A 23,874-nucleotide genomic window follows, 5' to 3' on the forward strand; every position below is an offset into this window, starting at 1 on the left:
CGCGGTATCACTGACATCGGTCGCAAACCTCCAAGTGGATCATTTAGCTTGAGCCATTGGCGTCAGTGGCGCTGTGCGGCGTCCCTGATTGCTGGACCTGTGACCTCCCAGCCGCCTCCACTCACCCTCCATCTCATCTTTTTCCGAAAGCACAGACCACCCGAGGCCACCTCACTGCCAACCATTGACGAGCTGTCCACCGCTGCCCCCCAACGCCCACCTCGGTCTGCAATCCCCCTCTCCCTCTCTCCCGCTCCTGTATCTGGCTGTTGATAACTATCCTGCTCGGGGGCCTTCCTGTCGACTAGGCTGACCCTGTTCGCCGTCCCCAAGGCGCCAGAGTCCTGCCGTGGACACAATTGGGCACCAGACCATCACTACGTGATTCCTCCTCCTTGGCAACGATGTAATCTCACCCACGACCCGTGGACCGATGATGCGCCATTCCATCATGATCCCGAACGGCGAACCCCTACAGCACGCGCTAATCTGCGCAGGGCCATCTAAAAATTGCAGCCAGTGGCCCTTCTACTGCTACCATGGCCCGTCCTACAGGACTGTTGACCGCACCGCTCTAGAGTTACGAATCCATCTCATTTTCAAAAACGACCACGGGGCGGGAAAGACGTTAAACCCCGAAAAGCTCCACAAAATGCCCTCCAATTCAACGGTGCAATGACATAGCTGCTCCGGCGCATTGCAGACCGAAATCTGAGGCGGCCACGAGATGGGGCAACAAAAGCACAGCGTGCCAAATTTTGAAGATCGCACTGACGTGGAGAAGCTGTTTGGAGCGCCCCGACGGCCGACGAGCATGGACCTCCCTCTCATGACTTGTAGCGACGTGGTGGTCTGTCAAGTACCAGTGGACAGACTGTCTTGATTACCTAGCTATAGTGAAACGAGAGACTCCATGACGACCATTTAACCTTTGTGACCCGAGACACGCCGTTGTCCTGCAATATCAATCCGCACAGGACGATCGCCCACCAAATAGGAAGTGATTGTCTAGGTCCCTGCTAATAGGGGTTGTGGGACCAGATTATTCCCATACCAGAGTACTGTGCAGACAAGTACTGTGAGTTGGCACTTGGGGACGTCTGTGGGAGATGATGTGTAGTGTGTTGAGGGAAGATAGGGAGCGTCCTTGAGAAACAGGGACAGTGATGGTTTCCGATGGATGGACACTTCAGCGCAGGATATTGGCGTCGTACAGTAAGGAAGTAAGTACTTGAATGTACTCTGTACTGCTGGTAGTATTTTCTCAGGGGAAGGCGTACATCACATGTACGGATGGACTACCTGCTCTGCCGCTACATGTCTGTCTGTCTGTCTACAGGAGAGGAGAGGAGAGTGAGTGTACGAGATCTATCTGCAGTCTTCTCATCTATAGATGAGGGATGAACGATACAAGGTTGGTCAGACCCGGTCTTGTCGCTCTGCTGTCGCTGTGCCGGTCTCATCCATCCGATGGTTCGCTCGCTCGTATACATATGTAGATGGATCCATCTCTTCTCTCCTCTTCTCGTCTCCCCGTTCTATCCTGTTTCACCCGTTCCCTTTCTCTTCCTCGTTTTCACTTATCTTCTCTTCGGCGAAATCTGACATGACCTGTTCCCTTTGACGCGACGATGTGGCCAGTCGGCCAATGATGGGAGTTGCGTACGGAGTGTCAAGCCTGCGCCGAGAATCGCTGGCGCGTGTCGGGCACTGATCTTTGAGCGTTGGGGGTGAAGGGGCGAGATTTGAGCGTCGAGGATTGTGGATTGTGAGGCTGGGTATCGAGGATCAACCATCAAAGAACCAAGAATCAAAACAGCAGCGTGTTCAAAAACTGGGCATCATGGGCATCATGGGAATTGGATCAGGAGGGCGCATGTGTATTGATGCTAGGCTACTTGTACATGCCTGTGGTATTTAGGTACGCTCTCTGCGGTACGATGTCTCTTCCTCTTCCTCTTCTGCTTCCACTTGCCTGCGCTGGATGTGCCTCTGGCTTTGGTTCCGGTTCCGGTTCGAGATCTAGCTCCGGCTTGCAAGGACGAGGAGAATGAGGAGACCGTTAGGCAGAGAGAGATCAAGTGAAGTCGAATTCGTGTCGATATTTGTGTCCATCAAAGCGTTATAGCCGTCCCCCGTGGTGTGTAAGTAGGGGGTGTGATTCCGGTTTTGGTCCTGCCGTGGTCACGGGCATGAGCACGAGCATGAGCATAGGTGGCTGAGTATGTCTCTGTGTTTGTTTCGTATTTGGCTTCCCTCCGTGTCGATCTATCCGTCGGTTGGTTAGTCAGTCCCATGATTTCTGGCGAAGCCACTCTCCACAACGGCATGGTAATGTGGTGATCTGAATGTGCAGGTGACCTATTCTTCGCTTCGCCGCAAGCGAAAGTGCACTGCTTGGAAAGGAGGTGTTTTCGACTCATGGATTTCAAGCAGATGGATGAATAAATAAATAAATAGATCAAGAGAGGGCTATGCTTTAGGGATCACTTGGCCGGTATCTTGCTTGACTATGTATCTCCCACCAGAACTTCGCTACATGGTCAAGGACTTGTCTCGTGGACTAACCATACATATGCTGGCCGAGGAAACCTTGTGGCATTGTGACTTGCATACCCAACGGACTATCGAACCATGCGGCGACACCGTTCCCCTTTATCTGGGTTGGGTTCTCTTCACTCTTGATGCCATCTTCGTCCAGAGACTCCAACATCCTCACATCTCGCATGTCCTTCGGGGTGGTTTCGCGATGGAAGTCACTGCGACCAACCCCCCAACCCCCTTGCTCCGCCCGCCTCGCCGGAAGCCCTGGGATATCGTCCCATTGACATGCGAATGATCGCCTTAGGACTTCGTCGCAAACCTCTCTTTGAGCGACTGTGGCCAGAAAGTCTTCGGGCCGGTTGTTTATCGGATTCGCCTGCGCGGGGTCCTGATGGAGCGGGCACTTGCGGCCTGCCTGAATAGCCTGCGTCAGACGTCAGCCGGTTAGTCAATCTCTGGATCCCCCATTCAGTCGCAAGGGCTGATACTCATACCTGTTCGACATTTTTCTGTACACAGATCGGACACCTCAACCCGTCAGGACACGTTCGACAGCCGACCACAAACTGATAGTGTATGCAGATCCCAAGACTGCGGCATTTCTGCCGACAGGGGTATTGGACAAAGAAGATACATGGTATCACCATCTGCAAAGAGATCTGCCTTGGTTCTGGTAAGGGAGGTCGTCTAATCACCACCGGCGGAGCGAACGAGATATCCTCGGGTTTGACAATATGAAATATCTGGCCCTGGGGATGGTCTAAACTGTGGATGAAGAAGGCTGCCATCGTTGCCTGCTGTTGCATGACCATTGCTTGCGGTTGTTTGCCACCTACAATCCAACTTGCGCCAAACGGCACAGCCGAAATCATATGACTTGATGCCATGATTCCCTGCTTAGAGCCACAAAAAACCAACTGTGACGGATGCTTAAGCCACGAATTTGTCGAGGCAAACTCTGTGTCAGGGGTGAACAACTAATTTTCGACGGCCGATTGAGCTGTAGACCAGTATTTATACCTTCGCCCTCAACTCCAACGGGTGACATGTCTCACAAGGGAATGAAATGTCTGGGCAAGGAAGGAATGAACTGATGCATTGTCACCCCGTAGATACCAAAAGCCGAAGACATGAAGATCTGAAGGGCTGCAATCGCCACGGATTTCACCACAGCCATGCCGACTGACCATGTCTCAAACCCCGCCGAGATTGCTAGTCATGAGCCGTCTCGAAGTGTTGTATCACTGGCTTGGAGACATTCTCAAGTTGACAGCCTGGCGTCTGGAAGTCCGGGGGAAATTCAAAAGCAGCTTTGTCGCAAGCCCCAATGGAGGGACCTGAAACAGCACGGCTGACTGGAATCCACTCGTAGTGACGAAAAGCCAGTCATGGCCTCGCATTGCACTGAGGGACCTTGGTCTCTGCCTTCAGTTAGACTGGAGTCATGGGACTCGTCAGGATTGAATATTAGGATGGTCACAGTTAATAGCTGCAGGCGGAATGTCCCTAGTCTAGGAAGAACATAGGGAGAAGAGCAATGGCAGCAGATGGGAAAGGTGCGCCGGAGGGCAAGCCGGGGAGAAGCGATCACACTTGGAGTCTGTCAGGTGATTCTGGCATCTTTCGATGCTGGTGGGTTGAGTGTGGTGGTGCGAACTGCGCTTCAGATGAGGCTGGACATGTATAGTATCTAGCTGTAGTTGATCTTTGGCTAGTGGTGGTGAGGTGAAGTTGTATCCTCTTCGGAGATTTTTCTTCAGGTCAGTCAATGATTGGTGGTGATTCCCTGGAACTTCAAAGGTCCTTGTGGCGTTGGATACAGCTGCCAATTGGCGGCGCCGTGTTGCACTATGCAAGACTGTGCCAGCTCATTGGGGGCCATGCAGGCAGCCTCGCTCTCGACCCTCGACTTCAACGACACTGGCAAAAGTTCTAACAAACGCAATGGACTCTGTTGGAGGCGCGCTGCTGGTTTATTTATATCGACTATGCCCCCTGTGCTTGGGGGTGTTCAACATTGTTTGTCAATTTCCTGACAATGGATGTTTACCTGCTACCATCACCTCCATCTCCAGCAAGCGATTGGTGGAACGGGCCTTTGCACTCTCAGGATGATGTCCTCATGTACCATGACTCTGGCATCTCTGAAAATGTCCTCAGAGCTGCAGACACCCATCTCGCAACTCCATCCACCGAACCTCTGGACTCCGCCATCGACCGGCAACACCCTCTGGACGATGTTGTTCCAATTTCATACCAACTGCAGACACCACTTCCACCACCTGTGCGTCTAAGGAGACCAGCCCTACCGCCAACCGTGTGGGAACACTTCAAACCAATCATCCAAGACTTGTATCTGCATCGGCAGCTCAGCCTCGAAGAAGTTAGAAAGAATATGAAGCAGCACCATGGTTTTGATGCCACGTAAGTCAGGGAAACCAGTTGACCTGGTCTGCGGCTGACGTTGATAACGTCCAAATGTACAAGAAACGGCTGCGGGACTGGGAACTGTGGAAGAATTACACACAACTGCAGAAAATAGACGCCATCAAACAGCTGACAGAAGCACGATTAGAGACCCAAGGCTCTTTGTCGTTGACGCTGAACGGCAAACCCCTCAAGGAACATCGACTGTGGCGCCCGGTCCTGCAAAGGCGGAAACGAGTCATTCTCGCTCCTCGACCTTGTCCGGACTCCAGCAAAATCCAGCGAAAGCATCTTCAGGAACTCAGGCGCACACCTTCACCGCAGCGGATTCAGCTCCAACTGGGGCGCGAGACCCAGACCGTCGAGTCCTTACTGAAATACGCCCAAACGTACCATTCATGGTGTCAGTCTCAGGACCAAGACCGGGCGGCGTATTATCATATTGTGGAGCTTCATGAGGGCTTCTCTGGCCTTGTCGCCGGGCTTTCGCTTCTTGTGAGAGACGACCCCCGTGCCTTTCAGGTCATAAATAAAAGCTGCTTTGCCTTTCGTGCCCCCTTTCAATCAAAACCTTTCCGACTGATGCTAGAAGTTGTTGTTACATTCGGAGCTTACAAGCCGTACTGGGGAGAGCATTGGAGGGTAGGAAAGTCAGTCTTGAAATTCTTTGCCTCACTGGCGAATACGACTCTCGGGATGTTGCATCCCATCACAAATTTCGCGACCCTACTACTGGACATTATCGAACAACAGCGTTTTGCCCCCTTCTCGGCTAGATATGCAGAACTCTTGATGCATGGCACGGAAACTGGGTATGAAGATGACACTCGCGCGGAGATACAGCTAGCTATAGCTGATTTTTTGCTTAAAGTGGGGCAACTCGATATGGGATCCAGCTTGTGTCGACGCCTGTGGGAGTGTCTGCAACCTATTCCTTCCTCTCCAACTCCACTGCACAGAAGACTCCTGCAAGTAATGCACATTGTGTTCATGGAAGAAGAAGACTACGCGGCGGCCGAGAGAGTCATCATGCAGCAACTCAGCTGCAGTGTTGCTGCTACTGGCAAGCAGAATGGTGACATCTATGGAGTCTCTGCGTGTCAGAGATTGGCATGGCTGTACTCTAAAACGAGGCTTTCTGAAGAAATCAAGAAGTTCTGTCGGCTGGCCGTCGAGGGGGCTCTGGAGGTTTTCCAGTCCGAGTCGGGCGTGTTGATAATTTTGTTTAAAGTTGAGCGTTTTCTTTCGATCTTGGGAAAGGAAGAAGACATTGCTCAGCTTCGGACTGAATGTCAACACATCCGGGCAGCATTGGACGAGTGGAGACTCGATCTCGGTTTTGAGCCCGAATGAATTTCCGAAAAGGTCTTGGGCAAGTGTCTCGAATCCTGCCCTGTCCGGAACAATCATTGGAAATCGAAGGCATTTCCAACCAACTCGGGCACAAAGTATCAACAGGAGGATGGGGAAGAGAGTCAGAAACGAGGAAAGGAGGATGCTCTGACAAAGCCCGAGAGCGTAACACACTTTCTCCCCATTTTCCGCAATGGAGGAGAGGATAGGACACTGACTTGATGTTAACCAACCTCACAACAACAGAGTGGGAATAGGGAGATACGGACGGTACGAAAGTCGAATGCGACACGGACGAGAGTACGAATGGTCGCAACATACTGACGTTGGTATTGATATTGACACGGATGATGGCGGTCCCAGGAGTCCAGGCGCCCCAAGTACGCAGCGGTCAGGGAGTAGGGGAGTCGTCCATGCATTTTCGAACTGGTGTTATAGTTCTTTTCCCCTTCTACATGGAATGAAACGAGTTGGATGGGTGAATGGACTGGAATGTAAAACTCTAAACCTGAGAAGGGAATGGATGACCGATTGAGAAGTGAGTGAGTGAAGAAGTCTCATCATTTCTTCCTTCCTAGCTCTCAGAAGCGCACTCCTTTTCCCAGAGAAGATGAGAGACATATACACAGATCATAAAGTCCTCGTGTGCGCACAGGCGAGCGGGGGAGAACCCAAGGCCACAATCCAAGACATGAAACGAAACCATCACCGATCCACCCCTTTCCCCTGGCACATTGAATAGCAACCGTCATGTATGGTCATTATTCATACCTTCTCCCATATCCCGCTCTCACTGCCCAACGACTGGAATCCCCACCCTGACGCTGAAGCAGAGGCGGAGGCCGAAGTTGAAGCTGAGCCTGAAAGCGGGTGTCCAGCTACAGACGCGCTGCCAGCGCCAGCAGGGGTCCCAGCTCCGCTTGCACTCCTACTACCACTCGCATCATGTCTCATGGACTTGTACATTCCCTCCTGAGACCGGGGGGTTGTCTTCTTCCGATTCCATCCCATCATCAGCCCCACCAATCCACCAGGCATGAACTTGCCTACATAATCATACATCCTGGCACCACTGCCGACAAAGATGACGTTTGGTCTTGTGTTTGTGGTGAATTCCAGGCAACTATATCCAAATGGTCTGTATGTTTGCGGCGGGGCAAGCGCGTCGAAGACCGCATTGTGGAACTCCCTCGCCGAGGAGCCGCGGATGAAACTCCTTTGGCCGAGCGACTTGCGTTGGTGAGCAGCGCGCTGTGATGAGTGCCAGTGAGAGCTACTGTGTGTCAATGCTGACGAGGGACCTGGGTTGAGCGTGGATTGAGTTGGCGTCGTTCTCGACCAGGACGTGACGGAGCCCATGTCAAAATTCCCCAACTTCAGTTCCGAGACAGTGATATTTGCGTCGGCAGCGGTGATTTCTCGTCTTAGAGAGGCTGCGAGTGCTGAGAGGGATGATGCGACGAGACATTCTGGAATCTGACGTGGCGGGGAAAGACTGTGCGGGATGGACGGGTATGCAACAATGATTGACGAAGGCGACTTCGGGTCGAGACTGTGGTTTGCTAAAAGGGGGAGGAATTGTTGTACTGTCAAGAGAGGCGAGACGAGGCGCGTGTTGATTGTATCTACTATGTCTGAGGGAGGGAGCAATGCGAGTGGCCCTTCGCTGTAGCCCGAGCAACCGGGGAAGACAATGAGACCAGCCAATGTCATGTTCCCCATGGAAGAACCCGAGCGGTGCGAGCTCCTGCTAGGAGATGAAGACCGAGATGACTTTGTAAGGAGGTCGCGGATGGATTCTAGATTCGGATGTACGTCCACCGCCGGGTTAGGAACCGTAGAAGTTAAATCAATCCAGAGCGGGCGCAGGTCGGCTTTTGCTTCTTGTTGTACAAGGGAATCTTCTTCGGTCGAAGAGACGGTGATATAGACCACATAGCCTCTGCGTTCAAGATCAAGAGCCAGCGACCTCGTCAAGGCGTCATGGAAAGTCGAGCCAGCGAGTATAACGATCTCCTTCTTTGCGCCATTAGGCAGTTTCTTCGCTCGTCTCTTTCTCGCGTGTGCTTTCTTCCTGCGGTGGATCAGGTACAAAGTTGTGCCCGTGAATGCCACAATGATCGCAATTGCGGTCCGATTCCTCGAAACCCAGGCCGTAGTCTTTTGGAGGATACCCTGCGGTGGGGGAGGTGGACGAGCTGAAAATTGGCCCTGTCCTCCCCCGCCCGGTTGGCGCAGCGGCCGGAGGGAGTCGGGAATCCAGCTTGCCCGGTCGATGGCATCGCGGATGTCGTTGGCAATGGCATTTGCATGCTTGTCGACGTAATCCGCTATGCGACTGCCGTAGTGGGCCATGTCTTGCGGGATGGAGGCAAGCTGAAGGGAGGGTCAGTGATCCTGCCGCAAAAGTGATGATGGGTGTTAAGGAGTCCTCACTAGGTCTAGGAATTGCTGGTCGTCACTCGTCATCTTAGGGTTAGACAGTGGATTTCATCTGTCATCAAGTTTTATGTGAGGTTGCTCGTACTGTGACGAGGGAACAGCTTGACGGTGCGTAGAAGTACAGGCTTTCAGGAGCAAGTACCGAGCATGTACATCGGCGGCCGCGGGGAAGAAGTGCAGTCGAGTGTAGACCAATCACAGAAGAGGAACGTCCATGATGAGGGGTCACGTGGATGATCACGTGTAGGGCAGTTGGCCATCAGGCTGAGATACATTACGAATCCATCCTTTCTCTTCCTCACAACTTGAACACCAAACAGTGTTCTTCTGGCATATTCCGGAGGCGTCTTGAGGCGTACCTGATAGCGTGCTGTATTTCTGCATTTTTTTTCCGTTTGTTCTCCTTGTTTGCTCACTGATCTAGTTCACGTTCACTTGGTCGTTGTGACGAGCAAGGAGTGTCAGTGGCGGTGTTCAACTTGGCGACTCTGGCCGAGCCTGACGAGTGTTACTTTTTACATCTCTCTGGGTTCGAATTTCTGGCTGTTCATCTCCCCTTCCTTCGACAATCGTCAATATCCACCCCAAGATGTCGTACGCACGCAGAACAGAACTTGACCCGCTGATCGACCAATTTGAGCATATATCTGTGAAATCTCGTGCAAATGAAGCCCTTCACATCCTCAGGAAGACCGCCTCTATAGTGAAACCCATCATGCGAGTCCGCAACTGGCGTGTCGGGATACTTTGCGAATTCTTCCCCGACGATCACGGTCTGTTGGGTCTGAATATCAACCGCGGCGAAAAGATCTACCTCCGCTTGCGCTACGCCGGAGATGAAACACAGTTCTTGCCATTCGAGAGCGTTGTGGATACCATGCTACATGAGTTATGTCATATTGTTCACGGTCCACATGATCAGGCTTTCAATGCCCTGTGGGATAAACTTCGCGATGAGCACGAAACCCTCCTCCGCAAAGGCTATACCGGCGAGGGATTTCTCGGCAAGGGAAGTCGGTTGGGCGGCCAACGGATACCGAGAACTGAGCTTCAACGACAAGCTCGTGCAACAGCGGAGAGACGTCGCCAGGTATCCGTCCTCTCACAGGGCAGCGGAGGGAAAGTTGGGGGCCAGGGGATCTTGCGAGGTCAGAATGCTCGGGAGATCATCGCCGCTGCAGCAGAGAAACGGAATCGCATCAGTCGCGGTTGTGGCAGCGCCGTGCCCGAGATGGGTCGGAAGATAATGCAGGAAGAGACGATCAAAAAGCAAAAAGTCACCACAACCAAGGCCGAGAAGGCGGACGAAGATGAGGCGGCGTTGATGCAGGCATACATTGATATGATCCAGGAAGAAGAGGCGCAGCTGGTCGGTGAGGGATACGTTCCCCCTAGTCAGGAGAATCCCACGGGAGGTGTCAAGAAGGGCAACAGCATTTTCCCACCGGTTGACACGAGATCTCTGCGGGAGGAACAACTTCAGATCGAGCGGCAACTGCAGCAGCAGGCACAGTCAAACATGCCCGGCAAAGAATATGAGCCCGAGACGAAACCGAAAGCAACACTGAACACCGCTCCGCCTCTCGACCATCCAGCGCCAGAACTGCCCCAAGACGAAGAAACCTGGATCTGCGAAGTCTGCACCCTCATCAACCCCATCAACTACCTGCAATGCGAAGCTTGCGAAACCGAGCGACCGGCCATCTACTCGCAGGCCATTTCCACCTCCCACCCTCCAGCACCCTCCGCCAGCTCGTATCCCAGACCGAAATCTCAAGCGAGGACCTCTCTACCTCGCTCCTCCAGACCTAATACCGTGACATCCACATCTTCTCGCTTCGGGCCCCGCTCACACAATGCTCGTCCAAAGCACCCTCCCTCCGTGCTTGCCCCCCGCCTCGGCGCCGCCGATAACATCGCTCGCTTCGAGGCCGCCGCCAAGGAAAAAGCCCAGAGCAACCCCTTGGGATGGACCTGTGGACGATGTGGTACCTGGATGGAGAATCACTGGTGGACCTGTAGCGTGTGCGGACGGATGAAAGAAACTTCATGACCCGACATGTCTTGAGCGCGAGTGAAACAAGGGGGAGGAATACCTGCTTGCTCAATGGACCGTGAGGGAAGAGACCATTGAGAATGACAGGGGTTAGATAAGACAGAAGAAACGTATGTAATATGTTCAGCTGAGCAGCATAGAGCAGGTGATGACGATTATGATGACGACCTTCTCCTCGTTGAGTGTCGAGACAGGACACTGACTGATTTTCTCTGTCTGACTTAGCAAGGCGTGGCATAGCATGACATGACGGGGTCGAAGTCAATGAGCAGCGGAAATGTGAGCCGGAGGGGAGGATCCGCGGACGCGGGCGATGGGTGGTGTACGCACGTCAGCGAGGACAACACTACATATAGTCCAAGACTTCCTATGTAGTATGTACTCTTGACGGCGCAAGCTGCCCACGGCTCGATATTGAATGTCTACCTACCCAGCCACTAACTACACCACTACCTCTATGTACAGAACTCGAAGCTCCGCGGCGTGATTGATCTTCTATGCATGGCATGGCAAAGTGTACCTTGCTCTCCATTCGCCTAGGCTACAAACCTAAACCAAATGTAAAATTACCTAGGGCGCTTGACCGGCCTGGACTGATTCCCGCGACGACTGTAGGTATCACTACAGAAAATACTTGCCGCTACAGGCCTTCAAGTATATTGCTAAATCAATGCCTAGAAGGCTTTCGAGGGAACAAAAATGGATCTCGGACTTAATTCTCCGTCACATAGATGCCAGGGTAATTCTTCAAGAGGTGGGAGATGTGCCGATCTATTCTACCAAACTGGTAAGGGGTTGTGTTGGGGGGTTTTGTATGCCAGGTGCTTGCTTTGCTGTGCTATGTGGTATCTGAAAGCATCATCCAACGACATTAGGGGAAAACAAGAGATGACAGGCATGACATTTCGATCCATCAAGAGTTCCAAACTTCCGAAATTCGTCAACAGATCAGCTCTCAAGACTGGTCTGTCTTCCCTCCGCTTTGCTGCCCATCTCTCGGCCATCTTTGTTCTGCATACTGCAATCGAAAGGTACCTGGAAAACCATAGCTAAAGTGGATTCTTCGCTTGTGATTGCGTCAACCAATGTACCAGCTGCAAGGCATGCCCATGAAAAAAGAGTTGATTCGTCTCATTATTGATTTCTTAGCTCGAGATAACCGGATGGTGGAATATGATTTGATACGTGGAGAACCTGCACCTTTCTAAGGCTCATCCTGGAAGAATCTAATTCGCCATGATTGATTAGCTTTGTTTCTTTGAACACGCAACTTGATTTTTGGCGCAAAACGTGAGGTCGAAATATAACTTACCGCATGATGGCTTTGATGCCTCGAGAACCAAGACCATGTGGAGGATAAGCAATCCAGATAGGGTCTGCCACAGCACCCATCTTCTCTCGGAACTCGGACTTTCTGGCGAGGTTGAATTGTTTGACAATGGCATCATACGTGGCCTGCAACATCTTCACCTTGGCACCGCTCATATGATGGCCTGGAGTCAAATGAGTGGCAGCTCCGCCACCAAACGTGACACTATTCACACCGGCGTTGGCAGCAGCGTTGAGCGCATGCGTGGTAATGTATTCGATTGTTCCGGATGGTGCCCCTGGGAAGTCCAAGGTGTACTTGGCCTGCCAGCCTTTACGAGGGGCAATCTCACACATGACCGCGATGCCGCAGAGGACGCCGTCTTTGTCTTCGGCGATGAAGTAGCGCCTATGTTTCTCGTCTCGAAACAGGTCAATGCTCGACAGATGGATCTGGGTACCCTTCCGGTTTGCCAACCAGTCCTTGACGCGGGCATTGGCACGTTCTTTGACACTCTCAGGCACGGGCTCTTTAGGATCCAGATCGGTAATCTTGACGCCATCACTCTGAGCCTTGCGAATCTTCCTTGCAACCTCGGGGTCAGACTCGGCGGTTTTCTTGTGTGGATCAACACGCTCTTCGGCAACGCAGGATAAAGTTTTCCAACCTAATTTTTCGCCGAGGACTTCCTCCAAATCCGGGCTGATCAACAGCCACAGAGGCTTCAGACGCGTCTCTCTTTTCAACCACTGGAGAAATGAGACGACGATGCGATAGTATTGGCTTGGATGGCAGAGGGGGTCGCCCGGAAGAATGGCGTAGTGGCCCTCGGGCACATAACACACTGCAGCACCAGTATCCGCATGACGCCAGATCTGGTAACGTTCGTCACCCCAAGATGTCGAGGTTGCGTCACCGTAGTTTGCGATGAGGTCGAAAAGGTCTGGCATCTTCCGGTCTTGAACAGCCACTTCCCGCCCACGTTCTTGTTTCCAGACAGGGTTCAAAGTGTCTGCTTCGGGGTGTCGAAGTTTCTCAACAGCCGGCTTGGCCGGGAAAGACTTCGGATCTCTGTGGAAGAGCGAGGCGAGGCGAATGTTGCCCAGCTTGAGAATAAGCATGACAATACGTTCGAGACCGACACCACATCCAGCGTGGGGAGGAGCACCCCATTTGAAGCCTTCCATGTAATCGGCCATGTCGTCAGGATCGATGCCGACCATACGCATATTGTCTTCGAGCATCTTGGACTCGTGGATACGTTGACCACCAGAAATGATCTCTTGTCCACGGACGAAGACGTCGAAGGAGTTGGTGTAGCGGTCGTCATTTGGATCGGGCATGGTATAGAAAGGACGAGCGGACCTAGGGAACTTGTCCAAGATGTAATAGTCGGTCTTGTACTTCTCCTTCATCAGCTCACCGAGACGGATCTCGTCCCTGGTGGCGAGGTCTTCAAAAGGCGAGATGGGTTCTCCATCTTCATTCAACCAACCCGAGTCGGTGAGAAGCTGGACGGCATCTTTGAAGGGGATTCTCGGTGTTTCATCCAGCCACACGAGGTCTTCGCTCGGGAATTGCTCTTTGACGAACTCGACTTCCTTGCGATACTTGGTGTAGATGCCCTTGAAAATGTCTTTGAGGGTATGATCAATGATGTCCATCATCTCATGATAATTTTCCTCGATAGCCATCTCAAGATCGAGGCCAGTGTACTCGGTCAAATGACGATGGGTGTTGGAATTTTCTGCTCTGAAGACAGCACCAATTTCGTAGACACGCTCAAAATCAGACGCTATGGCCATTTGTTTGGCCAACTGAGGAGACTGGGCAAGGAAGGCAGGACGTCCAAAATAGTTGACCTTGAACACCGAGGCACCAGACTCGGTCGCCGCCCCTTGAAGTTTTGGCGTGTGGATTTCCACAAACCCTTGTTCGTCCAGGCAGGTTCTAAAAAGATTTCCCACGGCGGCCTGAATACGGAAGATGGACTGGGAGGTGGCAGTTCGCAAATCCATAATTCGGTTGGCCAGTCTCACACGGTCAGGAATCTGACTCTGGCGGCCATCGACCTTTTGGTCATCGTCGAGAATGGTCAACTCGGCCTCCTGGACCGAGAAAGGGACAGGCTCTGCCCGTTTAACGACGATGTGCAAGCCGGTCACCTTGACTTCTACGTTGTGGATGGAAGCAGACTTGACGGGTATCTGCGGCTTCTGAAGCACGCCTTTCACAAGCATGATATTGCCAGTGCGCAGATGCTCGGCCCAATGAATCATGATGGCCGAGACCTTGCCGGGTTCCTCAACAAGGACACCTTGGATGGTGGAGATCTGTTGTCGGAAGATCAGGAAAACTAGTTTCGCACCCATGTTCCTGACATGGTGCAATCTGCAGCGAAAGATGACATCTTGGCCGTCCATCTCTTCGGTCACTGTGCTTAGGTCGAGCCGATGTTGAGTGTGACTGGTTGTGGATTGCATCAATGGAAGCTCGCCGTACCGTGCTTTCATATCTTCCGTCTCGGTTTTGGCAGCCTCTTCCAATCTTTTCTTGGTACGCTCCTCCGAGTCGTCACGGTTGTCAAGACTGAGCTTTGAGCGGTGTTCGTGTTTCCGTTGTTTTGCCAGAGCCCTCTTTTGCGCGTTCTTGCTCAAGCTATCGCTGTCGAAGTCGCTCATCTCGGACTCATTGTCGCTGGAGGTGTAGTCCGACTTATCGCCCAAATGGAGGAACTGAGCAAGGGATCGACGGTGAGGACCCGGGCTTTGAGAGGAAAGGGGGGACATGTGGCCCTCGGTCTTATCTTTGGGGGTCTCGCTGCCATTGGCGTGGACATGTTTGGAGAGTTTGCGAAGGACCGACATGATGGTGGCGAAGGGTGGAAGACTTCGTTTTGGTTGCAACAGGGGAGGAGGGTCTTCGCAAATGAAGTCGAGATGTTTTGTGTAGCAGCCGGGCTGATCTTTGGCCTCGAGATATTTTTGGGATGGACTGGTCCAAGCCGGTTTTTGGGGGACAAGGCTCTTGAAATGGAGTCTTGATTACGTTGGCCCTGAGTGAGCAGTCCTGGAACTGCGCCTGGTGCCTGGGTGTTGCTGTTGCGCGCACGCCACTCCAAACTGCGGGCACAGCGGGATTGACTTGAGCGACGATGAAATGACTGCGGCGATGTGCAGTTTACTCGGGAGAAGTGTTTTCAGCGTCGACGCTCAGTTTGGGAGGAGTTTCACCGATTGCCGTTTTCCGCCAGAGGGAGCGAGGAGGGAGGTTGGCATGCGGCGGGAGGGGCGGCGGGATGAGTGAGGAGGGATGGAGGGAGGGAGGGAAAAAAGGGAAATGTATGTAGATGCGATAAGATTCGGAGGAGTTGGTGAAAACCGTAGGACTCGCTCCGGGCGTAGGCTGCTTGCTTGCTTGCTTGCTGCCGCGATAAGCAGAAACAATCGGGGAATTTGCGAGCAAACAACCTTTAGCAGCAGCAGAAGCAGGGGGAGTCGCAAAAGATCAAGAGAGGCAGGACGAGGTAGGCAAGAAGATGCTGAGCGGCAGGACCGGAAGCTTGTTGGACCGCAGTCAAAGGCTGCAGGGAACTGCAGGGAACCACCGAGGGGGGGGGAGGGGGGGCAGAGGGGAGCAGAGTAGAGGGGAGCAGAGTAGAGGGGAGCAGAGTAGAGGGGAGCAGAGTAGAGGGGAGCAGAAGGGAGCAGAGTAGAGGGGAGCAGAAGGGAGCAGAGTAGAGGGGAGCAGAGGGGGGACAGAGGGGGGGCCAATGCGTCAGAGGCGGTTCTTCTTACCTACTTCTTCGGCGTCTTGTTTTCGCTGTGTCGTCTCGGTGGGTATTCTGCCATCTGGGTGCCATCCACTATCCATCGAGCCCGTCCATCCACCTGCCCTGCTTCTTTGTCACCATCAGGCCGGCGGTTTTAAAAAGATATCGGCTGTATCAGCTGTATCAGCTGTAGAATGATGAGTAAGCCGGGGTTGTCGTCCACCCAATCATTCCAGCATTAGCGTTTGCCTGTCATCAAGGGAAGCCCTCGACAACGTTTCGCTGTCGGCCAGCCATTTTCTGCATTCGGTTCTTGCTGAGGTAAGTCCGCCTCGACTCTTCAATCCCCTTTTGGCTTGACTAATGACCGAGAAAGGTTCTTTGAGCCGCTGTCTTGTTGGGGTCACCGAGTGGGCGAGTGGGCGAGTGGGCGAGCGGGTTCCTCCCAGCTGGCGACGGTGGACATGGCGAACTTCACTGTTTCTGTTCCAGCTCCGATCACGTGGGGACCTTCTTTTGAGCCCCTCGAGTGTTTTCTTTTCTGGAGCCCTGGGACTGGCCCCCTGATGATTACTCGTGCTGAGGCACCGAAGACCCCCGGGATTGGACCCTTATATGAGTCTGGGTTGGCCTAACATCGGAAAGGGGAGCAGCAGCAGTAGCAGCAACGGAGAGAAGAGGAGCAGCGCAGCCGTGACGGGGAGGCTCCATATATGTGAAGGGTGTGTCTCGCACAAAGAAAAAAGAAACCTGGTTCCTCGGAAATCGCACCACATACGGCGAAGAGCTGAACAGACGGGACAAGAAAGCTTTACTCTCTAGCTTGTTGACCTTAAAACCATGTGTGTGGCGTTTGTTGACCGATCGTCTCGCAACTCTTACTCTATCACGCGGGGCATGGCAACTGGCTTACTCGGTTCCAGGACGCACGAGGCCTGCAAAGTGAGGTGGCCGGAGCCATAAAAGGGTACAAGCAACAGGCTGACGGGCTGATGGGTCAGGCGTCAGGAACCACTGTGGAGGACCCATATCAAGAAAAGGGGCATCTCAATAGGGAGTACATCCAGACACAGGACGGAAAGTATACTCACGATACGAAAGATGCACCACGTCTGGCGCCCAAAGCTGACAGATTGGAGGAAGAGGGACCTGGACTTGTTACAGCCTTGCCGGAGCACTAGGTATGGGAAGCTTCGGTGTCGAAAGATGTGCTGCATACATGACGTGGTAGAAGGGCCCGTCCAGGGCCCGTCTGGTCGCCATGGAGACTGGGAATATATATATAGGAAACTGGAGGGAGTACGGAATGTTTGGTATGCACGAGGGGTGTACCCAGGACCTAGTCAAAGAATTGTCGCTGAGGCAATTTTGGTCGAGAGAAGGTTTGCTCGCCTCGGATCGTCTAGGTACCTAAGCGGCTTGCCTGGGCCCCAGGGCCTCTTCATGATTCGCCTGGGATTTTCCCGGGCACCTTCCCAGTGGTGCTTCAGGTGCTCTAGGGCCCACGATCCCCTGCATGGTGCCGCCCAAGGCCACGCACAACCAGGACGTTCCGGGGTTCCAGACTGCTGTAACAAGCCTGAGCCCACACAGCTCTCAGCCCACAGCCACACTGGGCACCGCGCGTCATACCCAGTAGAGAACCCCCGATAAGCAGATTGGCCCGGCGACGTGAATGAAACCTTCTAGATTCGCAACACGACGCCTGTTCCAGCATTGCATCAGCCCTCTGGTGCCTCTATCGCACTGCATATCACGCTCGCAACACACCCTGCCACCACCCGCTCGAATCAAGCCGCGATAAACGCATCCCCTTCCCCAACCAGCTCTTTTTGCGATTTGGACGCTGTTCAGGTCACCCGGCCTAACATTACTGCGCCGCCCTGACAGTTGCTTGCGAGTCCCTGCGTGCTTTCTTACGCCGTCATTATCAATGAGCCCTTTTTGAATTTTCCCGGTCCAATATTTGATACAGTGCAAGATCGATCATCTACATTATCCTCGAGCTCCTCTCCTGCTCTTCGATGGTCTTATTCTACGATAAAACTGTTCCGTGCTCGCCTCGCCACCATGCCTCGGACCCCCTCGCCCTCCCACCTCAACATGACGCCACCAGGTGAAGAGATCCAGTTGAGCGAAACCAAACCTCACGTCGAGTCAGAACCAGATCCTGAACAAGAGCCTGCAGCTGCCAGCATTGACGCCCAGGACTTTGCATCGCCCAAGAACCCTGCCATCGCCTTCACCGACGCCAACAGAGCCGAAAGTGGCCACGCCCTCGAGCCTCCGGGGCACATGCTCAGCGAAGTGTTTTCCAATAACTTTTCCAATGAAGAGGAGGAACGCCAGTTTTCCATGAGACCTCGATCCATGTCCCACCATCTGTCTGCGAAGGATATCCCATCTAGGAGATGGCTGAAAATCAAGGCAAAGTGGTGGCGAGCCCTGGAAATGCTGGGCATGTTGTTTCATAGCTGGGCCTGGCCTCGTCCCGCAAAACCGGCCTTCAAATGGGGCATCGAGACAGAGACCGACCCGATCGAGCTCTATTTCTATCTTCCCCCGGCACACGATGAGATCCTTCAAAGGGATCCCCTCTACCGCTTCCCTGCGGTCGTCAACTTCCATGGTGGCGGGTTTTGCTTAGGTGATGCTCAAGATGACCAGTATTGGGCGCGGGTTGTCCTTCAGCACACGAACTGTATCTTCGTCAGCGTCAACTACCGACGTGCTCCTGAACATCCCTTTCCCACGCCCGTGGACGATTGTGTTGAAGCACTCGTCTTCATTGCCGAAAACGCCGAGGAACTCCATATTGACCAAACCAACATTGCTCTTTCCGGGTTTTCTGCGGGCGCAAACCTGGCCTTCTCAGCTCCTTTGCGCTTGGCATATCATCGAAAGTTGAACGGGCTGGAGAAGACCCTTTCCAGACCAATGACCGCGCATAGCGCCGATACTATCGACACGTACGGTACCTACATGACTGACCACGACGATCATCACCACGAATCTCACAATTTCCTCACACCCGTACCCTCGGGCTCTGTCCTGTCCACCTCGAACCTGGTGCGCCAGAAGACAGGAACCCCTCTCCAAATCCGCTCCATCATCGCTTGGTACCCGCTGTTGGACTGGACTATGTCCCGGTCACGCAAGATTCGGGAATCTCTCAATCCCAAGATGTGTCTCTCCAAGACTTTCACCGACTTGTTTGACTTTTCTTACCTGCCTGCTCCGGACATGCACGGTGATCACTGTAGCCCTTACGCCTCTCCGGCTCTGGCGCCCGACGAAATGATCCGTGAAGGCTTGCCACGCGATATTCAGATGTGGCTCTGCGAATGGGATATGCTCTTGCGTGAAGGGCAGGTGTTTGCCGAACGACTAGACGCACTGGGCAAGCAAATCGACCACAAGACGATCCCTCGGGTACCTCATGCTTGGGATAAGTCGCCCAACCCGTTTCGTGACCAAAGGGCCATTGATGTCCTGTATACCAAAGCTGCAATGAACTTGAACCGCGTCTTCCAAGACAGGAATGGAGTCGGTCCTTTCAGTTCGATGAGTTCGCTTCATCCCGAAGATCCAATCATCCAGAGACAGCCTAGGAGGAGCGTCGTCTTACCGATGTAATCTTTCTCGACGGATCCTGCAGGAAGCGAACTATATAAGAATCAGCTCATTGTGGCGATCGACTGCGGCTTCTCGCTCTATTCAAAGAGCCGAGGCGAGAGAAAAAGTGAAAGGTGGCCACTGTCTTTGTGTTCCGAGCCTCGTGGCCACATTTGGTGGTCAGCCTTTTCTCGGATCTTCGGATGCCGATGGAAGTTGTCTTGTCCCGAGAAGATGTCATGCATCATCACTTCTCCTCTGTCTGGTCAGCGAAAATGATGCATCTCATATTCCCTGGTGGATTTGGATACCTGGCACTCATCTATGGGCTTCGTTGACCGATCTGCGCCACATATTGCCACATTGTGCCGCATGATTTGAACACTTGCTCTGCAAGGCTCTATGTGGTCGATATCACGGTCCAGTTTTCCGTGTCATTTTTGCCTCATCTCCGCCATACCCTGCACCAACACTCCAGCATATCATTGTTCCTGTCAGCGTTCTAGCGTCGGTGTCTGGTGTTGTGTTGGAGTCAATTGTTCATGATCGTCATGATCGTCATGACTTTCTTCTTCGAGGTCCTTTTCGATTGATAAGGCCAACCGCTTCTGTGTGTCTTTTCCCCCCGTGTGTTCCTTCCGTGTGCAATAGGGTGCAACCAGAGCAAGGAGCATGGGTCTGGGGGATTGCCAATGGGGGTTGTGTATGAGGCAATGGGTTATGATGGATGATGATCTCGACGGATGGCATAAATGGAATGCATTGAATGAAACGAGTAGAATTGGGGACGACAGATAGACACGACTCGAGAAAAAAGCTGAAAAGAATCATTTCATTACCACATTATAGTCCCAGGCGAAAACAATCGCAACCACCGTTGCCTTTGCTCTCTCTTCTCCGTCTCTCGCCCTTCTCCCTCACCGCTATTCAACGTCCCCTTTTTCTACAATGCATATTCTTCCGCGCCGTCGCCCCGCGCCTCTCGCTGGTGGACAGCCCCTCTCCTTCTCCTTCTCCTTCTTCTCTTACCGTCAGCATTCAGGATTCAGCACTCCGTAACCTAGCAAGGTTGCTGATCAAGAATATACCGCGTGAGCCTCCAAGCTAGCGGACCTAGAGTTGTGTCGTCTGGAGCGGAGTCCTGGCTCGGACTATAACCGTCTGGAAAAGCATTTCAATTTGGTTAAACAGGTAAACGCGATTCTGCATTAAGAATTCAGGAACTGGGACATTGACAACGAGATCTGTATTATTACATTATCAACACTAGCATACTGAGAGCTATGATCTGTACAGCGCATTTTCCGTTGGAAAACTCTATCATACAATGTTTTTAGTTGTTTCTGCTCTTCCCAGTGACACAATTCCATCTGGTCTCAATCCATCTTTCGTTGCTTCATGTCCGTTACTAGTGCGGTCGTGGATCATACTCCCACTTGCGTCTCTTGTGATACAATCATTACAGCCTGCGCTGTGCATCTAGTATCGCTTGAAAAGACCCGGGTGTGGTGCTGGGGTGGTGGTGGCAGGATAGAATGGCATGGCATTGGCCCTCGGTGGTGTACGAGCAGCAATAAAGGTGCTGTTGGATTCTACGGTAGCGGTATCGGACGCTGCACCTGTTCCTGTGGGTTGGGTCTCAGTCCAATTGGTTTGAGTGTTGATGGTGATGGACCAGTCACTGCCGATGGTGCCAGTGTAAGAAACGGGCGGTCCCCAGGTGGTGCTGTTGTTTGTCCCATTCCAGCCCGGCAGGCCAGTTCCTGAAATAGTCGTATTGGGAGCCCAGGAAGTTGAAGTGCCCCAGGTGGTCATATTGTTGGTGACATATGGAACGATTGGAGTTGTTCCGTACCAGAGAGGTGTAGTTGGGGTGGGAGTAGGGATATTGCTGCAGACAAGGGTATGATACTGTGAGGTGTCGATACCCAAGGAGGGACCCGTCCGATTGAAGAGGCTGAGAGTGTCACAAATTTGACCTCGGTCAGTGGTGATATCAGCGGCAGCAAGAATGCCGATGAGAGCAGCATAAAGGCTTGCATACAGCTGTTGACGGCTGGTGTCAAAGTCGTAGCCGTAAGAGGCACAGAAGCAGACGATAGACTTGACATTGTTGGGGGCATACCATGACTGGTACAATTGGTACGCAACCAGATCGGTGTTCAGCTGGTCACAGGCCGCATGCAGGTCCATGCCGGAGTCGCAGATGCTCAACGCAAACATGGCAGATGCAATGTCGGTGAACTCGTCCCTCAGGCCACCGGAGAGCAGGGAAACATCTGGAGGCAGAGCATTGGCAAAGCTGCTTGCCAGGTCCGCCAGGGCAGCTGATGTGGCTTGGTCAGAGCGACGGTTGATATCTGACTTCTTCAGGTCTTCCATTTTGTTCCAGCTGGCAGTTTTAGGAGAGGTGGCAGCAGTATTGTCGTAGGCAGCATGGTGCATTCTGGTGCTGGCTGTGCCTTCAGGAATGCATTGGATCTCGGTGACGGTAAGCATCGAGCTGGTAGATCTGGTAGTGAAAGGACCCTGCAAAAGTTAGCATAGATCAACGTGGACAATGAGCTGAACCTCACCTGAACATCAACACTTGGGACATTTGTGACGGCGCAGATACTACAATCCACAGCCTGCTCTCGTCAGTATATAGGGAGACATCAGAACAAGAGACGTGGCTCACATATAAGAAGGTTGTCATGATTGCTTGGTAGACAGTGCTGGTGGGACCAAGCTGGGGAGGCTGAGAAGCAATGTAGGTGAGAGTACAATTGGAAGAGCCCTGCGTTGACTGCGTAGATGACAGTGGAACCATGTCTGAGAGACCTTGAAGGGCTATAGCCAGGAGAAAGAGAGCGTATAGCCACATGGTGAGACGATGGATTGGAAAAACAGAGCACTGAGGTGAAGCTGAAGGTGGAATTGGAATGAGATGAAGCACGAAGCGAGATGTTTGCTGCTGGCACGTCTAGAGAGAGAAGAGAGGATGAAGCAGAAGAGTGAAGGTGACGGTCAAGTGAGATGGAGGCTCAGAGAAGAAATGTTGAAGAGGTTGAGGAGCACAGTGAGAGGGAGGCAGAAAGAAGGAGGCAGACACGTCACACTACCTGCGATTTGATTTGTTGAGGGAGCAAGAACACGTCGTCGAGGCTCAACAAATGTATGCGAGGAAGGCACGCGCTGGAGCTGAAGCAAAGAACAGAGAATTGGCCTGATATGATCCATTCTCAACGTTCTCATCTGCCTGCTAAAGGAGAAGGGCAGGAGTTCAATCGCCATATCGCCATATCGAGTCCCATCCAGAGATATACCAATCAAGTCGATGGACCAGGGCCATGGAATAGAATCCCCGTTCTCATTGCATCTTCATCGCTGCATATAGCCGCTGCTCACTGATGTCGCCTGCCGTGATTTGACTTATATTGTCGACAGCAAGTTGGTGCTCAACAACTCCCAGATTGGCCTTATGTCGGTAAAGTGCAATAGCAGACCCGAACATCACTCACCGCTCCCACTCATTCAGTACGCTGCAGCAATGCCGTTCTCATTTCTCAAGCTTCTGTCGGCAGAGTCCATTGACAATGTCAGGTGATGCGGCAGAGTTCACTTCACGGTGCCTGTGTCGTCGAAGGGTCCAAGTGACACGGTGCACGTGACAGCTTTCCTCTTTGGATGCGGCGACTGGGGCTGGGACTGGGCCTGGCCGTAGCATTGGCACCGATTTGTCGTCCAACTTAGCCGGCAACGGCAAAGTGCTGTGTTTTGATAAAATGCCATCAACTGACGTTCAGAAATTGTCGGCAATTCTCGCCGACTATCATTCGATTGACAGCCCCTCGCTCCTCATTCCCCGGCACATGGGAGCAGAGTGATGCAACTCCCCAAGTCCTCTTCTTCCTGCACCCTGTTGATCCTTTTCTTACCGTCCCTTCTTTTACCTCGCATCCATGCATCCAGCGAATGCAACCAAAGTGCTAGTCGCAAATCCTGATTGTGGCTCTTCGCCGTTGAGCTCGCTTCATAGTGGTGTCGATGGCATCATCGTCATTTCGGGCCTTCTCCGCCTGGGCTATAGACATAGCACAGTTTATTGAGATGCGGGGTGGGAAAACTTACCAAATTTAAGTGACCTAAAGTGACTCGCTGGCAACCCTTCAAGTTGCTGACTCGAAGGACGTGACGATCGCACAAAGTCAAGCCTTCCATCAAAGCTACCCCTGCTCCATTGCCCTTACCAGCGTCTACAACGTCATTCGAGCCGACGGTTGAGAGCAAGGCCAGCAACATCATCATCAACTGTGCCGATCTCTCTCTGAGAGAAATGCGTTCCCAGACTTCGTAGCTGGAAGACAATTTGGC

At 52.7% G+C, this 23,874-nt stretch overlaps 7 protein-coding genes across 7 annotated transcripts; 3 read left to right on the top strand and 4 right to left on the bottom strand.

Moving 5' to 3' along the window:
• Positions 1-2,563: 2,563 nt before the first annotated feature.
• A1O5_02495 (uncharacterized protein) lies at positions 2,564-3,431 on the bottom strand (the record flags this gene model as incomplete). The annotated part of the gene is made up of 2 exons (XM_007743111.1): positions 2,564-2,968; positions 3,039-3,431. 2 exons carry the CDS (start codon positions 3,429-3,431, stop codon positions 2,564-2,566), a joined length of 798 nt encoding a protein of 265 aa, XP_007741301.1.
• A 1,591-nt stretch (positions 3,432-5,022) lies between these two features.
• Positions 5,023-6,324, top strand: A1O5_02496 (uncharacterized protein; the record flags this gene model as incomplete). Its single annotated transcript, XM_007743112.1, has 1 exon — positions 5,023-6,324. The coding sequence occupies one exon, from the start codon at positions 5,023-5,025 to the stop codon at positions 6,322-6,324; it is 1,302 nt and encodes a 433-aa protein (XP_007741302.1).
• Positions 6,325-7,089: 765 nt separating this feature from the next.
• A1O5_02497 (uncharacterized protein) lies at positions 7,090-8,793 on the bottom strand (the record flags this gene model as incomplete). The annotated part of the gene is made up of 2 exons (XM_007743113.1): positions 7,090-8,700; positions 8,761-8,793. The coding sequence occupies 2 exons, from the start codon at positions 8,791-8,793 to the stop codon at positions 7,090-7,092; spliced, it is 1,644 nt and encodes a 547-aa protein (XP_007741303.1).
• Positions 8,794-9,355: 562 nt separating this feature from the next.
• On the top strand, positions 9,356-10,819 carry A1O5_02498 (uncharacterized protein; the record flags this gene model as incomplete). Its single annotated transcript, XM_007743114.1, has 1 exon — positions 9,356-10,819. The coding sequence occupies one exon, from the start codon at positions 9,356-9,358 to the stop codon at positions 10,817-10,819; it is 1,464 nt and encodes a 487-aa protein (XP_007741304.1).
• A 1,311-nt stretch (positions 10,820-12,130) lies between these two features.
• On the bottom strand, positions 12,131-14,998 carry A1O5_02499 (aspartyl-tRNA synthetase; the record flags this gene model as incomplete). Its single annotated transcript, XM_007743115.1, has 1 exon — positions 12,131-14,998. The coding sequence occupies one exon, from the start codon at positions 14,996-14,998 to the stop codon at positions 12,131-12,133; it is 2,868 nt and encodes a 955-aa protein (XP_007741305.1).
• Positions 14,999-18,006: 3,008 nt separating this feature from the next.
• A1O5_02500 (uncharacterized protein) lies at positions 18,007-19,539 on the top strand (the record flags this gene model as incomplete). Its single annotated transcript, XM_007743116.1, has 1 exon — positions 18,007-19,539. One exon carries the CDS (start codon positions 18,007-18,009, stop codon positions 19,537-19,539), a length of 1,533 nt encoding a protein of 510 aa, XP_007741306.1.
• Positions 19,540-20,997: 1,458 nt separating this feature from the next.
• A1O5_02501 (uncharacterized protein) lies at positions 20,998-22,384 on the bottom strand (the record flags this gene model as incomplete). The annotated part of the gene is made up of 3 exons (XM_007743117.1): positions 20,998-22,047; positions 22,095-22,148; positions 22,199-22,384. 3 exons carry the CDS (start codon positions 22,382-22,384, stop codon positions 20,998-21,000), a joined length of 1,290 nt encoding a protein of 429 aa, XP_007741307.1.
• Between the last annotated feature and the right edge of the window lie 1,490 nt (positions 22,385-23,874).

Source organism: Cladophialophora psammophila (assembly GCF_000585535.1).
Source record: "Cladophialophora psammophila CBS 110553 chromosome Unknown aczJe-supercont1.3, whole genome shotgun sequence".
Lineage (NCBI taxonomy): Eukaryota > Fungi > Ascomycota > Eurotiomycetes > Chaetothyriales > Herpotrichiellaceae > Cladophialophora > Cladophialophora psammophila.